This window comes from Gossypium arboreum, chromosome 10, assembly GCF_025698485.1.
Source record: "Gossypium arboreum isolate Shixiya-1 chromosome 10, ASM2569848v2, whole genome shotgun sequence".
Taxonomy (NCBI): Eukaryota; Viridiplantae; Streptophyta; class Magnoliopsida; order Malvales; family Malvaceae; genus Gossypium; species Gossypium arboreum.
The window spans coordinates 122,330,180-122,348,883 of NC_069079.1; the positions used below are offsets into that span (position 1 = coordinate 122,330,180).

General features: G+C 33.6%; 1 protein-coding gene across 1 annotated transcript; it reads right to left on the bottom strand.

The window, feature by feature from the left end:
• Positions 1-2,182: 2,182 nt before the first annotated feature.
• On the bottom strand, positions 2,183-6,989 carry LOC108453000 (phenylalanine ammonia-lyase G4). The gene is made up of 2 exons (XM_017750867.2): positions 6,399-6,989; positions 2,183-4,059 (listed from the first exon to the last, which is right to left on the bottom strand). The coding sequence occupies exons 1-2, from the start codon at positions 6,779-6,781 to the stop codon at positions 2,310-2,312; spliced, it is 2,133 nt and encodes a 710-aa protein (XP_017606356.1). The 5' UTR covers positions 6,782-6,989; the 3' UTR covers positions 2,183-2,309.
• Between the last annotated feature and the right edge of the window lie 11,715 nt (positions 6,990-18,704).

The window sequence follows — 18,704 nt, forward strand, 5'->3', positions numbered from 1 at the left end:
ATATAATATTTTATATTATTTTGAATAATTTTGGTTGAAAGATAAATATGTTAATTTCAATATCTCATTTTAAAAGAATGATAATTTATTTCTACCCTCCTCAACCCTTAAATAGGAGGATAATGCACTTCAGTACATTCGAACCCACAACCTCCTACATTAACAACAATGTCAATACCAATTAAGCTAATATTCAATCAATATCCATTGTAGTTTCTTTTATTAAGATATCTCTTTTGTAAAAAGAATCAAACTCAGTCAAGTATTTAATAATAATGTTTGTATATATATGTAATATATATAAAATGTTCATAAATCAAGTTGGATTGGATTGGGTTTGGGATAATCACATGCATGATATCAATACTATATATAAATACTCATGTCCAATCTCGTTCAAATATGAATATTAAATTTGATCTAAGTTCACTCGTTTTTGTAAAAACTAATTCAAGCTTATTTAAGCATGCTCATATTATTTTTAAAAATAATTTTTTTATTTTTGGTGATTATATGTATAATATTGTTACCATTATTTTTATATATTTAATTTTTAAATATAAAAAATTAACATACTTTTAATATTTACATTATAGTGTAGTATTTTATTATTTATTGTTATAAAATATATAAAAATAACATAAAATAAACTTGAAAATAGGTTTAACCGAATCAAGGGACTGCTTTTGAATGTTAAAGCTGAGACTAACTCGTATTTTAAATAAGTTTATTTTTATTACCTAAAATTATTTTTAAATTTTAAAATTTAAAATTTTATTTAAACCCTTTTAAATTTTAAACCATTTTAAACCAAACCTGCAAATTTGGATGAGTTGGTATCTAATAATAGTAATATGAATCCATTGAAAATTTTATTGGAGAAAATATTAATAAAATTTATAAAAATAAGATGTTAAAAATCCGTAAATAGACCAATTGAGCTAATTAAGACTTAGTTTAATATTGCTTCTCAAAAATACTTTTAAAAAAATATATTTTTGAAGAGAAGTTAAAATTTACAACTTATAAAAAAGTATTTGTGGACCACTTTTTGACTTAAGAGAATCACTTTTTCTCTCAAAATACAATTTGTTTAGAAATATTTTTGTTTTAAAAGTATTTTTATCCCAAAGGTGATTTTAGAAGCAATACTAAATACACCTTAAAATGATTGCAAGTTAAATAAATTTTAAATTGTTTTGATATTGCATTGTTGAATTCGAATGGTTGACTTTTTTATCAATTAGTTGACTCTAATTGATATATATTAACCAAGTTGATAAAAATTTTAAACTCTAAAATATGGTGGAATTTAAAAGGTTAAAATTAACTAGTTGGAGATTGATGACCATACTAACAACTGTAACAGCATGAAGGGTGTCAACAATGGCGAACTCAACCTACCCAAATCCTCTACTATAAATAAGCACATCCTTATCAGTAGGCATAACACAAATCAAATCAAAGCAGAAATATTTGTAACTGCAAAACAGTCCAATTTGGGTTCAACTTTCTAAGTTTAGATGTTTTTGTCAAATTGATTTTATTTAGCAGATTAAATTAGTTTTGGATTGGATTACTTTGATTGAGTTAAATCGAGTTTTAAAATATTTGATGTGTTTTAGTTTAGATTAATTTTTTATTCAAGTTGGATTGTATTGGTTTAGGAAATTTGAGTTTTTTCAAGTTGAATTATTAAGTATTCAAATCTTTTAGGTTTGAGTCGTTTTAAAATTTTGTTGTTTCGAGTTCTATTTTATTAATATTCGGGTTATTGAATTGTCAAATAAAATCAAATTTAATTTATATTTGAATTGATTGACTTTGATTTTTGTATCCATGTAAGAATTAAAATGTTTTCGATACGTATCGGAAAATGTTGGGAACATCTTACATAGAAATTTTCAATTAATCAAAATTTTTTTCTTACTACCCTTTAATTATCCCGATAGCATCCTTTGAGATGATAACAAGAATAAATTTCCAAAGCCAGGACCAAGAGAAGTAATTCAATGAATTGAGTAAAAACACTATCTTATATATTCATTTCATTTTGCTGTAGTCATCTTCTTGATACAAAGAAACATTTAATGCAAGTAATTAAATTCCGCCCCCACCCCCAAAAAAAAAAAAAAAAAAGAACAAGTAACTAAAAACAGCAGCAGTTCTTGTTTATCACAAATTTTTCGAATGAAAAATTAAACAAGCTATATATATATATGTCTTTATATATGAGCACAGGTTAAAGAACTTACAGAACAGTGTGGCTTTGTTGTAGCTCTCAAACTTTGAGAAAAGAAACATCCTTTTTAGCATATGGGCAAAGGAGCACCATTCCAGTCTTTCAAGCAATCCAGCAATGGATCAATCAACTTCCCTGCACACATTGCTGTGAAAACCTTGTCACATTCTTCTCCTGGTGAAATCACTTTCTCACCTGTTAACAAATTAGTCCCAAGAACTTCCCTCACAAACTTGTATAATGGGTAGGACCTGCATTCTTCAATCTTGTTCGGGATAGCCGGATTCCCGTTCTCGAATTCGGTTCGGGCGCTTTCGACTTCTTTAGGCAAATGGGTTTTCAGCTCTTCTTCAAAGACTCCAATCTTTTGGAAGATTGAAGTGGTGGAATCTTTTTCTCTGTCACCATTCATCAATGCATGGTCTACTAGTACTTGTCTCAGTTTCTGTATTAAGGGGTAATTTGCACTGCAAGGGTCGTCGGCGTAGGCATAGAGATATTCGCGATCGACGACTCGTAGAAGGTCCTTTTCGCAGAATCTCGACGGGTGGAGTTCACCATTGGATCCCATTGTTAGGACTCTTTTAGCCACTTGGCTAACTGTGTTCTTCACAGTGTTCTTCAAATTCTCTTCCAAATGCCTCAAATCAATGGCCTGGCATAAGGCAACCATGAAAGTTGAAGACATGAGCTTCAATATGTCAATAGCTTCAGCTGTTTTTCTTGCTGAGATTAAGCCCAAAGAGTTCACATCTTGGTTATGTTGCTCAGCACTTTGCACATGGTTGGTGACAGGGTTGCCAAGGTATTGAAGCTCAGAGCAGTACGAAGCCATCGCGATTTCCGCCCCCTTGAAACCATAATCGAGGCTCGGGTTCCGGCTTGCTGACAAGTTCGAAGGTAACCCATTGTTGTAGTAATCATTAACAAGCTCAGAGAATTGAGCAAACAGTAGTTTGCCAATTGCAGCAATAGCTAAACGAGTGTTGTCCATTGATACGCCAATTGGAGTACCTTGGAAGTTCCCTCCATGTAAGGCCTTATCTCTTGAGACATCAATCAAGGGATTGTCGTTTACTGAATTGATCTCTCTTTCGATCATTTTGGTTGCAAACCTGATCGTTTCGATCTGAGGACCGAGCCATTGAGGTGAAGTTCGAAGAGCATATCGGTCTTGCTTTGGCTTCTGCAAAGGATCCAGTTCATGCAATTTTTGTGCCGCTTTAATGTAAGAGCTACCATCCAAAATATGTTCCATAATTGCAGCAGCTTCAATCTGACCTGGATGATGCTTCAACTTGTGAGTCAAATGGTCTGTAAATTCAGGTTTCCCTTGCATAACTTCAGCAAAAATGGCTGACAGAACTTCTGAGAGAACAGCCAATACATTAGCCTCAAAAAGGACCAAGGAAGCTAACCCAGACCCAACAGCGGTTCCATTAACCATAGCCAAACCCTCTTTTGGTTGCAACTCAAAGAACCCACCATTGATCCCAGCTTTGCTAAAGGCTTCAGTTGGGTTCAATGTCTCACCATTAGGTCCTAAAGCTTTAGAGTTTGGCCTGCCAGTCAAAAGGCCAGCAATGTAGGAAAGTGGAACCAGGTCACCGGATGCAGTGATTGAACCCCTGAGTGGCACACATGGAGTGATGTTGACGTTGAGGAGCTTAGTAATGGCTTCTAGGATCTCAAATCTAATGCCGGAATAGCCTTGCAACAGAGTGTTGATCCGCACAAGCATGGCTGCCCTCGTTGCAGTGTGTGGCAAAGAATGGCATGACTCGGTTCCTTGCCCGAAAACTCCAGCATTCAAGAACCTATTGCAGCAATATGATATTTTAGCCACTGTTTAACAATATACTAACTTCAGGAACAACATGTAAGATTACAAGCTGAAATTCAACCAAATACATGTGATAATAAAAAAAATATTAAAATTAAAAAATATTTTAATAAATATCTCAGAATAAGCAGTTTTTATCTAAAACAGTCCCTGATGTAATTAAAATTCGATATGGTCCCAGCTCAATTTTCCAAAAAAATTATCCACACAGATCAAGTCAGAACTTAATGAATATGGGCTGGGATCCAACATTTATGGAAAATTTTGTCATCCCTGGGTTAGCCATGGCCAAGTAGGTATGGGACTAGATAAACCAGGTCATTTATTGTTAGTTGGACCGGTTCAAGTGATTTAAAAATTTATAAAAATGATTAAAATATATATAAAAACAGAAAAAGGTCATTTGCAAAACAATTGATTTAGGCTCTCTATTTGGACCAGTGCCTTAACTAGCTAGTTCATAATTCAATTGACTGAATTGATCCGATTTGAAAATAGCACTTACAAGACAAAACAATAATGAAATAACAAACATGTCCAAATTTATATAAAATAAATTATTGAAGTATCAAATTTGATATCAACATATAATATCTCAAAAGGATTGTAACAATAAAAAATAACTCAAGCATAACAAATATACGAATTACTATATCCAGTAAGAAAATAAGAGAAAAAAATTAAATTAACAAATATAATGTTTTAACAGTATCTAAATTTCCAAGTTTTTATTATTGATTATTGAGTTGGAAAAATGACAAATTAGTACTGTTTATTACCTTGATAGATCATTTTTCAACAAGAATTTTACCCTTTTTGACTTGGCAAAAATTAAGTTGAAGTGCTGGAGATTACCAAATTTACTTTTCTAATATTTCTTGAATTTTACTCCACCACCAACCAAATGAGATATATATATTTTTATTTTTATTTTAAGATTATATAAAATAAGTCATTGTCTTTGAATTTGACCCCACATTAAGACCTAAATGTTTGAGGCTTAATTTATTAAAACCAATGAAGAATACAATAGAATAAATTAACTCAAGCCAATCATTTCATATCAACTATCTAATCCAATCTTTATTACATATTCATTTCATGTTTGGAGTGCATGTAAGTTTCTACTAAAAACACGAAAACAGTGTAAGAAACACATATTTAAATACAATTAATTTATGATTAAATATTATGATATTTTAAGTTTAAATTATTATAATAATATGTTAAAAATAATAATTTTTAAATATTTTTCAACCTTGTTATTCTGTGATAGTAGTTGAATCAATTATATTTATGTTCAAATAATTAGGGAAAAAATAGGAAACGTGATTAACATAAACGGATTGCCAGATTTGTTCCATAATTAATATTTAGTTGAGGATCATTAACTCTGGTTTCCTTTTCTGAAAATTTTCTTTAGGTATTAAAATAAACTCTAAAACCATTTGAATTACCATATTTTTCTAGTGACCCACAAAATTAAATTTTGTGCCCTTCCTAAAAGCGACTCCTATCGAAAAAGATTAATATAAAAAAAACTATTTATATTTTAAAGTTTCTATTCCATGGAAATTTTGATTTTTTTTTAAAAGAAGCTACAAACAATTTTAGAAAAAGTATAGGGAGGTGGGGAAAAATTGAAAGCTAAGTGCATGGGTTTTTCACATAATTAATTAATGAATGAGATATATAGCTGAAATTACAACTACCAAACATGGCGGAAAGAGTGTTGTGCTAATTATGGCCTATTTAAAGGATCTTAGTTTTTAGTTACCTAAGTTGGCGGAAAATATAATTAAAATATATTATCATAAAATAAAAATATAATATAAGTCTATAAATTAATCAAAGTCAGATATTAACCTATTATCAAAGACGAATATTGAGTCAAAAAATTGATATTGAATTATAAATTTTAGAAGGATCAAATAGCAGTTTTACCAATATTTTAAAAGGTCATATGGCAATTTTACCAATATTTTAAAAGGTCATATAGCAATTTTACCAATAATGGAATAGTACTGTTTTGATACGTGAAAATAATAATACCAGAGAACAACTCCTTAATATGATGTTTAAGGTTCGATTTTCGAATTTTTCAGATAATTAATCCAACATGAAATCAACATAGAAAAAATAAATAACGATTATAGAACAAAGAAAAATAAAGTATGGATATGATATTAATGCATAAATATTTTCAGATTTATTTATATGATATGATATAAATAAATATTAACGTATGAAAATTTATATAATCAGCGAATTATGACGGTAAAAAATAAAATAAAATGAAAAAATTGAAGTTACCTTATAAGCTCCTTTTGGAGGGCACCGCCTTGTTTGGTTCTCCGATGAGATGTTGCACCAAAGCCAGTGGTGACTCCATAGCTGTCCGTACCTCGATTCATTCCTTCCATAACCCAATCACTGCTGGCCTTAACGGCCGGCCGAGCCGCCTCCGAGAGCTCAACCTGAACGGCGACGTCGCGGTTCGCAATGGCCGTGACTTGAGCTATCGTTAACGTCTCACCACCGAGACGAACCACCGGCTTCTTGTACTCCTCAACCATGCGCTTCACTTCATCCAGATGGCTACCTTTCATTGACTGAGCTGACGCAGCCCAGTTCAAGGGGTCGGCCAGTGACGAACCGTTTCCGCCATTACAAAACTGTAACTCCATTGGTTCCATTGATTCAAATGGCTAATGATTGGCGTCTGGGAAATTTTGGAACTAAAGATTTTTCTTTTCTTTTTCTGAAATGGAAAGGAAATTTTCAGGGAAAGTGAAAATATTCCTGAGTTTGTTGAACAATATTTCCAAGGTTTAAATAGAGAGAAAAAAGAAATAAAAAAATAAATAAAAATGTCTGAGATGAACATTGAGTGTTGGGTGGGTTGGCCGACGGGTTAGTTGAGAACATTATATGGCCGTTGGATCTTGATGGTTGTGATTTTGACAATTGTTTGTACTTGATTGGTGGATGGTCTAATAAACCTCCAATGGTTCCAACATTTTTCTTTTTTAATTGAAAGGGAAATGGGGGTTGGTGAGCACTCGGGGAGGCACGAAATTAGCAACGTCATCCCACAATTCTTAGCTTGCTAAATTACCACTTTGGCCATTATTACTCGTATTTAAGTTTTATCATACGTAGATTATTTCCAGATATATTTTGTTTGTGATAGTACTTATAATTTTTTAAAAATTATATAAACTAGATTTTATGTAGGTGAATAAAATATTTTATATTTGTAAAAATATATTAATAAATGATTATTATTGGAGTGGCAATAGTTTTTATATGAATTTATTTGTATTGTATTTGATTTCCAAATAATATTTTTAAATTTTTTATTTGAATATTATATAAAAGTATGAAAATATCCTTACCATAATATTAATTACTTTTTAAAGTAAATATATTTTAATAATTTTACAACTAAATTAGTATCGAGTTGACTTATGAAACCAATTCAATTAGACACTTTATATATAGTATAGATATATAATATCTTAAACATGGTTACGGTGATATAGGACCAAAATCAAACCAACCGATTGAATCGAGAATCAATAGTTCGATTGATGAAATAAAACCGAGTATAAACCAAACTATTTGTGAATCGATAAGAAATCGAAAATCAAGATAAAAAATTGATAATTCAACTTATTAAACTAATTTATTTTTTAATTATTTATTTAATTATTATTGAATCAACTATTTAACCAGTAGAATTAAGAGTTGATTGTCTAATTAGCTGAACCGGATATAAAGTAATATAATATCATACATTTAAAAAAATAAAGTGTAGGGTAATAATTTGTTTTATTATTTTCTTAGTAATTACATTTGTAAGTTTATTTATATATTTATTAATTTTGTAATATATGCTCGGCAACATTATCCGAATAGTTTTTTTTTTAACTTGGTGTGTTGATAGAAATAGTGTGAGAAACTTAACAAAGTTTGTTGAATTTTGTAATAATAAAAGGAACTTGCAATGTATTTGGGGTACATAATAATAAATTGATGTTTGTTTTGTAAGAAACTATAATCGTATTTACTTACATTAATATTAAAATATTTGACTAAAACTTTTAACACACAAATTCTAGATAGACACATTTCGAGGAAAATTATTTAAAGGTAGAGTTAGCAGAAGGATTATTTGGTTTAAACATTGAAAGAATGAGGACTGATAAGTAACTTTTGAAAATCTAGGGATCCAATGTAAACTCAAAATTCTAAGATCATGAATACTATTTACTCTATAAATGATTAAATGTAGTATGACGCATCATGTGTCTCCTGTGACTGGATTATAAAATGATTGGATCAAATTTAATAACAGTGTTTGGTGGCAAGCTCAGGTGGAAAACAGGAGATAGAGAGCCTTAGAGTTTTTATTTTATTTTTAGTTTAACATGATAGGTAAAAATAATATAGAGATTTTTGTATTAAGAGTTGAATTATATTTTATTTTATTTATTCGAAAAATGAATAAATTAGTTCCTAAATGTTAAATCAAAAAGTAATATGATCATTTTATTAAAAGTTTCATAAATTTTTACGATTAAAAATTAATTTTTATACATCAGCGTGAGGTGTATGTGGCACACCAAGTATCGTTGTCTGGTTATTCAGTTAGTTATACTATTTTTTTAACACTACAGATGGATAACTAGTTTAACAGAAATGATATGTTTGCTCGTTAATTTTAACATACAAGGGCTGATTTATTCATTTTTTTGGTAGAAGAGACAAAATAAAAATTGACTCTTAATATAAAAGTTCCATGATACTTTTACCTATAGTATTCCATTCTTTGAGTTGGCGCAAAAGTAAAGTACTCATAATTCTTTAAATAAAGTTTTAAGATCGAATTTTGTGGATAGAAAACAAATAAAACTTAAACAGCTTTCCTTCATTTAGAACTTTAATTTAATGAAGTTTAATTTAATTGAAGTTTAATGTCGCTATCGAAAATGAGGAGGTTTCAGACCTACATGCGAAACCTTTATGATTTTTTCTTCATTTATATTATAGAATTAGATATATTTCCTAATTTTTATTAGAGTTTATGTATATATACATATCATATGTTTAACAAAATTAATTTATTATCTGAAATATTTAAAGTAATAAAAACAATATGATATTTTCGATAACCATATTAAGATTCAATTAAATTAATTCAAAATTAAGAGGTTTTAGAGACATATATTATCGAAAATTAGGAGGTTTTAGACTTAAATGCAAAACCTAAATTAATTTTGTTCAAAACCTAAATTAATTTTGTTCTTCATATATATTATTGAATTAGGTATATTTCCTATGTGTGCGTTACCTTTATGATTTTTTATAGAATATGCAAATTAAATTAAATTAATTTGTCATGATATGTATATGATACACAAACTCTAACAAAAAGAAAAGAAATCAACATATGAAATCAAAATTCATTATTAAAATTTTTATAATTATCTTACGCGGATAAAAAAACAAATAATACTATATACCTTACAGTAAAGTAATCATAATTCCTTAAATAAAGTTTTAAGTTCAATTTTGTGGATAAAAGATAAATAATTCTTGAAGAGATTTCCCTCATTTAAAAGTTTGACTTAATTTGACTTTAAATTTAATTGAATTCTAATATTATCAAAATTTAGGAGGTCTTAAACCTAAATGCAAAACCTTTGATAAAAAGGAAAGTATCTTATGTGGATGTCAATATCATGATGTGTACAACTTTAAAAAGATACTTTATTATGTTTAACTCAATTTCTTTTAAACATTTCACATGATAATTTCTTTTAAATACCTTATAAGGTAAGTTAATTAAAAGTGAAAAAATAATAATTTATCATGTGAAATGTTTAAAAGAAATTAAGTGAAAATATTTAAATGCATAACAAATTATCTTTTAAAGTTTACACATCACAATATTGATATATTCACATAAAATACCTTTTTTTTTTTTTAATCAAATTATGAGTGAATGCATGCATTGGAATTTAACATTATTCATGAAAACAAGTAGAAGTGTTTAGGTTTTGTATATATTGAATAATGAAAACAAGTAGAAGTGTTTAGGTTTTGTATATATTGAGATGTTGAGGGATGACCTAAGGCATTTTTTGCTAGCCAAGAGCCTAAATGACTAACCTATAGTCTATATACATTCCTAGTAGCCTAATTTTGAGCCTTGTGATCATTTCTTAATGAACCAATGTGTTTGAAATCTTGAGCCTAAAGGGTGTTAAAGACTCATGCCTTCTCGGTCTTTGATCTTGAATTGCTGTAGCGCCCCAAACCCGGCCCAGAAGTTATGGCCGGATCCGGCATGCCATATCAAAAACGTAAAAAAAAAAATTTCCATTCTAAGTCCGAAAATCGTACTTGATGTTCAAAAGATTAATTTCATTATAGGTTAAAGTGAATGGAAGTCATGCACCGGTAGGAAACCTAAAAGAGGTGGTGAGTCCATCGGATCGCTAAGTACCAAGCTCCTTTCGGATCCAATCCTGGACATACATACCGCCATTGCCACACCTTAACGTCATGGATATTTCTAGAAAACCGATTTGATTAAGTCATTTTTAGGAAAAGTGATTAATTTTGGAAAATACTTTCATTGCAGAAGCTTTGCTTGTTGTCGTGTTATTTTGAAATCAACTGTTGTTTTTGAAAACGCATACTAAAGCTATCCAATTTCAACAGTTAAAATAAGTAATACCTATCTTAGTAATACATATTAAAACCATTAAAAATAATTAAGCGGCCTTATTACATTTAAAACCCAAAACTTCAAACGTAAATAAAAGGATGTCCAGTTCACGGAAGAAAATCAAACTTTCGAGCGGGTGGCCACTCAAATTCCCTCACGACTCCAAGCCCACTATGGTTGGGGATTTCTGCGTGGATGAAAATAAAAGGGTGAGTTTGGGGAAACTCGATTGTGCAAGGAAAACCCATTCAAAGCCCAAGTCACTCAAGCCTATTGGGCCTAAGCCCATTCAGTAATAGTGGTCTTGGGCGAGCCCTTTCAGATTACAATAAACCGGGCCTTAGCCCTTATTCAGATAATGATGATGGCCCATAGGCCCATTTCAAAATACATGCAACATCCGTAAACATATGCAAGCCCATTTGGGTAACAGTGGTCTTGGGCGAGCCCTTTTCAGATTATAATAAAGCGGGCCTTAGCCCTTATTCAGATAATGATGGGCCCATAGGCCCATTTCAAAATACATGCAACATCAAGAAACATATGCAAGCCCATTTGGGAGACTACTCAACCCACCAACCACTACACTCCACCGTACCAGCCATACACTCCATGTGGGAATAGCTCAACCCACCCAAATTTAACACTCCACGATTGCGACCTTGCTTTGCTCGATTAACGATAAATTGAGGCAAAGCCTCCAAGACGTGGACAAGCCACTTTCAAGACTTCCTCCGTCAATATCCCAATCCCATGTATCGATAATAACAACATGGCATGCAGTAAATAACAACATCAAACATGCATTTAGGTCAATTTAACCCAGGGGTATTTCGGTAATTTTGCACCTAGGGGTAAAACAAGTAATTTTCCATACATAGGGGTATTATAGTAATTTAGCTGCTTTTAGGGTTTTCATGCATATTCCTACTTTTCACGTACTAACGTAATCACGTCGAGGGTTCTTCTTGAATTGGGCCGTTGGCCCATCATTCCAATTTTGGCCCATTAAGCCCAAAAATATCGAGGCACGAAATCATGCACTTTGGTCCAAACACTGCGGCTTACCAAAAACATTAATCGATTTACCTCACGAGCATTCGCACACTCAAAATCTACAAAATACCGGTTTTCGGCATTTCGGTTTTCGACTTTTGCCGATCTAGACTAAGAAAGAGGTGTTAGTTACACACATGCTTGCGACGATATCTTGACGAGATCCACACACGAATCGCCTACAATTGGATTACTAACACGTTAATCTAACTATTCAAATACAAACTACATATTAACCCCTTACAATATTCGGCCAACCACACCTACAGATCATTGTAAGCTTATAAGAAAACAATAAGCAACTCATTAACAAATTTTTGTCAATGTTTACCACATAATCATAATTTCACTGCAAGCTGTCTTCCTGAGCAACAGTCACTAAATCATTTATAAATGGAGCTACGAAACTCCAAATCAAGTGTCGTTAATTTTCCCTGAAAATAGACTCATATATCTTCTATCCATAAAATTTTCAGAATTTTTGGTTTAGCCAATCAATACCAGATTTTTCTCAAAGTTTCCCATGTTTCACTGTTTGACTAATCTGACCACTCTTCATTACGAATCAAATTTCTCATTGTACAGAATTCAAAATATGTTCTTGTTTATTTCATTAGAAACTAGACTCAATAAGCTTTAATTACATATTTATTCAGCTTCTAATTCATCTCCCAAAATTTATGGTGATTTTCCAAAGTCACGTTACTGCTGCTGTCCCAAGCAGATTTATTACCAAATCACTCTTTCATACACCTATCTTGCATGCATGTTATTTAAACATGTATATCACCAATCAATCATCACATATATATGATTTTTACTTAAGCATAATCTCCATTTCATCATTTCAAAGCACAACATGTTAGTCGATTTTTCCCTCTAGCATCTAAGGCACATGCATGCTCATTTGTTTGGCTCAACTTCACATATCTTCCATTTTTCATCAAAAGAACATGAAACAACAACCATTTCCTTCATTTTAATTCATGACCAAATGCTCACAACACAACTAAAAATCAAAATATACTTCAAGAGTTAAGGTAGAATCAAGAAGAACTCATGAACATCAAGATAGAAGCAAGGTACCAAGAACTTACCTTCAATTTTCCTCCTCCTAATGACCGAATACTCAAGAGCTTTCTCCTCTCCTTTCTCTTCTCTAACTTTCAGCTATGATGAACAAAGATGGACAAAACTTTGTTCTTTTCACCCCTTTTTCTTTTAATAAAACTTCATATTTCATCAATTTAATTCTTTAATACAAAAGACATGAAATTCTTATCATGAAACATTTACCTAACCCATTATCATGAAACATTTACCTAACCCATTATCGTGGAACATTTACCTAACCTATTATCAATTTGTATCAATTTGTACCATAAATTATGGATATCAAGTGCACATTTTGTCTACAACAACATGATGGTTGGCCACTTCATGTAAAATGGGAGGTTTGTCATGCAAATCCTCCTATTTTGCACTCCTATTTATTTGGTCACTTCAATTTAGCCTATAGCATTTTCAAACATTTTCACATAGGTCCTATTTCATAATTTCACTCCTTTTTCTTATGGAACAAAAATTAACTAAAATTACCGGGTTCTATCTTAAGCTTGGGCCTTCTAGAGGCCCACTAACATAATTAAACCTATGCCAACATTCACAGATTCCCGAAAATTGGGCGTTACAACTCTACCCTCCTTAAAGAAATTTCGTCCTCGAAATTTACCTAATCAAACAGATGAGGTATTGCTTTGTTGCATCGTCTCTTCTGGCTTCCAAACTCAGAAGTTTCCCCTTCCTTAACTTGTTGAAAATGAGCGACCAAAGACTCATCGTTCAACTGTTTTTCCTTAATCTGATCCAACTAGGTTGGCCTCACTTGCAACTCAGCCAACAGGCTTCCATCATCATCTGACTCGAGACGAGCAAACATTGCTCTCGGATCGACATGACTCTACGACTTAGAGCATCGGCTACCACATTAGCCTTGCTTGGGTGATACTCGATCGAACAGTAGTCATAATCCTTAAGCAACTCAATCCATCTCCTTTGCTTAAGGTTCAGCTCCTTCTGAGTCAACAAATACTTAAGACTCTTATAGTCAGTGTATATAATACACCTTTCTCCGTACAAGTAATGTCTCCAAATCTTAAGTACAAATATCACTGCTGCCAACTCTAAATCATGAGTCAAATAGTTTCCCTCATGAGGCTTAAGCTATCGTGATGCATATGCAACCACCTTACCCTCTTGCATTAACACGCAGCCCAAACCCACGTGTGATGCGTCACTGTACACAGTAAAATCATTCCCGGACTCATTTGAATTAACACAAGTGCTTGATCGAACTTTCTTCAACTTCTCAAAAGCTTCTTCTTTCTTAGTCCATACAAGCGGTACTCCTTTCCTTATGAGTTTTGTCGAGGTGCCGCCATCACGAAAAACCTTCTAAAACCTTCGTAGTATCCTGCCAGTCCTAGGAAACTCCGTATTTCTGACACTGACCTAGGCGGCTTCCATTCCAAAATCGCTTCAATTTTCCGAGGGTTCACTTTAATCCCCTCAGCAGAGACCACATGTCCTAAGAAAGTTACCTCCCTCAACCAAAATTCACACTTGCTGAACTTCACAAAGAGTTTCTTCTCCCTTAATACTTACAGCACTATACGGAGATGCTCATCATGTTTCGTTTTAGTTTCAGAATATACCAGGATATCGTCAATAAAGACGACTACGAATTGATCTAAAAATGGTTGGAACACATGATTCATCAGATCCATAAACGTTGTAGGACCGTTCGTTAGTCCAAATGGCATAACCAGAAACTCGTAATGACCATACTGAGTCCTGAATGTTGTCTTTTGGATATCTACCTCCTTGACCCTTAACTGATGATATCCAGATCGAAGGTCGATCTTGAAAAATACAGAAGCTCCTCTAAGCTGGTCGAATAGATCGTCAATCCTTGGCAGTGGATACTTATTCTTAATCGTCAGTTTGTTCAACTGGCGATAATCAATGCACATCCGCATCGTACCATCCTTCTTTTTCACGAATAGCACCGGTGCTCCCCATGAAGACACGCTTGGCCTAATGAAGTCCCTATCCAACAACTCTTGAATTTGAGCCTTTAACTCCACTAACTCCTTCGGTGCCATCCTATACGGTGCGATGGACACGGGCACCATTCCAGGCAACAAGTCTATTCCAAACTCAACTTCTCAATTCGAAGGCAATCTTGGAAGCTCCTCCGGAAAAACATCTTGGAACTCCTTTACGGTCCTAACCTTATCCACTGTCAGTCCCTCCTCTTTCGACTAACTTACAAATACCAATTAGGCCTCACAACTTTTCCGAATCCACTTTTCGGCTCTTAATGTCGACACCACATTGGACAAATAATTCTTTCTCTCACCTATCACCATAACCTCCTCATCCTTTGTAGTTCTTAACACCATTCGTTTAGCAGCACAATCCAGAGTCACCTTATGCTTAACAAGCCAATCCATTCCCAGAATGAGGTCAAACTCTCCGAACGGTAACTCCATCAGATCTCCAGGAAAAACCTTGCCTTGAGTTTCAAAGGGTACATTCCTATACAGTTTGTCTACCCTAACCGAGTGACCCAAAGGATTTAGTACATATACCCCACTCACAATCTCTTCAGAGTAGTCCAAGTTGCCCATAATTCGTTCTGTGGCCTCCAACTAATATTCCGCCACATTCGGGGCTATACCAGACACGTCCTTAAAGATCTCCGTTCCGTTAGTCCCGAAGTCATTCAGAAATAGATCCCTGAATTTTGTTGCCCGAACTTGCTCCGACAACCCTTTCCAGAATACGAAGCATTGCCTGTTACAGGGCATCATCCTTGGCGGCTCTATCATACGGCCCATTCTCATCCGTCGGTGGTGGTCGTGCTACTCCAGTGGGTATGTGTTCAGAAGACGAAGATCTAGCTTGAGTACTACCTCGGCCTCGACCACGGCCTCTTCCCCGAGTAGCTCTCGTACTCATATCAATTTATCTTGATTATGAATTTTTATGCATCAATTCAATATTCCAGTGTTTATTACAGATGTTTTATGAATCAGACAGTAGTTCAGAGTTTGTTTTCGCAGAATCGAAGTCTAGCTACAATTTCAGTCTCTTATCAGATTTTCCTATGGTTTAGAATCATCCTATCTAGAGTATCCTAGTAGGGTTTCAGTACAGACAGATAATTCAGAAAAATATTCAGAAGAGTTCAGAGTAATACTTACAGACTTGAGCCAGAGATTCGGAATGCCACCTTCTAAAGATCTAAATTTTGAAAACTGTGTTTTTCGCAATCTTTATAAAATTTTTGTTTTCAAAGATCTAAATTTTGTAAACTCATTCCACAGCCGAGCTGTTGTAACCTAGGCTCTGATACCACTAAATGTAGCGCCCCAAACCCGGCCCAGAAGTTATGGCCGGATCCGGCATGCCACATCAAAAACGTAAAAAAAAATTTTCCATTCTAAGTCCAGAGAATCGTACTTGATGTTCAAAAGATTAATTTCATTATAGGTTAAAGTGAATGGAAGCTGTGCACCAGGTAGGAAACCGGAAAAGAGGTGGTGAGTCCATCGGACTGCTTAAGTACCAAGCTCCTTTCGGATCCAATCCTGGACATACATACCGCCATTGCCACACCTTAACGTCATGGATATTTCTAGAAAACCGATTTGATTAAGTCATTTTTAGGAAAAGTGATTAATTTTAGAAAATACTTTCATTGCGGAAGCTTTGCTTGTTGTCGTGTTATTTTGAAATCAACTGTTGTTTTTGAAAACGCGCCCTAAAGCTATCCAATTTCAACAGTTAAAATAAGTAATACCTATCTTAGTAATACATATTAAAACCATTAAAAATAATTAAGCGGCCTTATTACATTTAAAAACCCAAAACTTCAAACGTAAATAAAAGGATGTCCAGTTCACGGAAGAAAATCAAACTTTCGAGCGGTGGCCACTCAAATTCCCTCACGACTCAAGCCCACTATGGTTGGGGATTTCTGCGTGGATGAAAATAAAAGGGTGAGTTTGGGGAAACTCGGTGTGCAAGGAAAACCCATTCAAAGCCCAAGTCACTCAAGCCTATTGGGCCTAAGCCCATTCAGTAATATGGTACCGGGCGAGCCCTTTTCAGATTACAATAAAGCGGGCCTTAGCCCTTATTCAGATAATGAGATGGCCCATAGGCCCATTTCAAAATACATGCAACATCAAGTAAACATATGCAAGCCCATTTGGGTAACAGTGGTCTTGGGCGAGCCCTTTTCAGATTACAATAAACGGGCCTTAGCCCTTATTCAGATAATGATGGCCCATAGGCCCATTTCAAAATACATGCAACATCAAGAAACATATGCAAGCCCATTTGGGAGACTACTCAACCCACCAACCACTACACTCCACCGTACCAGCCATACACTCCATGTGGGGAATAGCTCAACCCACCCATTAACACTCCACGATTGCGACCTTGCACTCGGTTATCATAAATTGAGGCAAAGCCTCCAATCGTGGACAAGCCACTTTCGAGATCCTCCGTCAATATCCCAATCCCATGCATCGATAATAACAACATGGCATGCGATAAATAACAACATCAAACATGCATTTAGGTCAATTTAACCCTAGGGGTATTTCGGTAATTTTGCACCTAGGGGTATAACAGTAATTTTCCATACATAGGGGTATTATAGTAATTTAGCTGCTTTTAGGGTTTTTCATTCATATTCCTACTTTTCACGTACTAACAGAATCACGTACCGAGGGTTCTTATCGAATTGGGCCCGTTGGCCCATCATTCCAATTTTGGCCCATTAAGCCCAAAAATATCGAGGGCACAGAAATCATGCACTTTGCAGTCCAAACACTGCGGCTTACCAAAAACATTAATCGATTTACCTCACGAGCATTCGCACACTCGCAAATCTACAAAATACCGGTTTTCGACATTTCGGTTTTTCAACTTTTACCGATCTAGACTAAGAAAGAGGTTGTTAGTTACACACCTGTTTGCGACGATATGCTGACGAGATCAACACACGAACTGCCTACAATTGGATTACTAACACGTTAATCTAACTATTCAAATACAAACTACATATTAACCCCTTACAATATTCGGCCAACCACACCTACAGATCATTGTAAGCTTATAAGAAAACAATAAGCAACTCATTAACAAATTTTTGTCAATGTTTACCACATAATCATAATTTCACTGCAAGCTGTCTTCCTGAGCAACAGTCACTAAATCATTTATAAATAGAGCTACGAAACTCCAAATCAAGTGTCGTTAATTTTCCCTGAGAATAGACTCATATATCTTCTATCCATAAAATTTTCAGAATTTTTGGTTTAGCCAATCAATACCAGATTTTTCTCAAAGTTTCCCATGTTTCACTGTTTGACTAATCTGACCACTCTTCATTACGAATCAAATTTCTCATTGTAAAAAATTCAAAATATGTTCTTGTTTATTTCATTAGAAACTAGACTCAATAAGCTTTAATTACATAATTTATTCAGCTTCTAATTCATCTCCCACAATTTATGGTGATTTTCCAAAGTCACGTTACTGCTGCTGTCCCAAGCAGATTTATTACCAAATCACTCTTTCATACACCTATCTTGCATGCATGTTATTTAAACATGTATATCACCAATCAATCATCACATATCTATGATTTTTACTTAAGCATAATCTCCATTTCATCATTTCAAAGCACAACATGTTAGTCGATTTTTCCCTTTAGCATCTAAGGCACATGCATGCTCATTTGT

What these genes read in the sequence shown, in the direction of transcription:
- LOC108453000 (XM_017750867.2), bottom strand. Translation starts at nt 6,781, where the DNA reads ATGGAACCAATGGAGTTACAGTTTTGTAATGGCGGAAACGGTTCGTCA. An exon ending in CTCCAAAAGGAGCTTATAAG is followed by an intron (nt 4,060 to 6,398) that starts GTAACTTCAATT and finishes TTGCTGCAATAG; the next exon opens with GTTCTTGAATGCTGGAGTTT.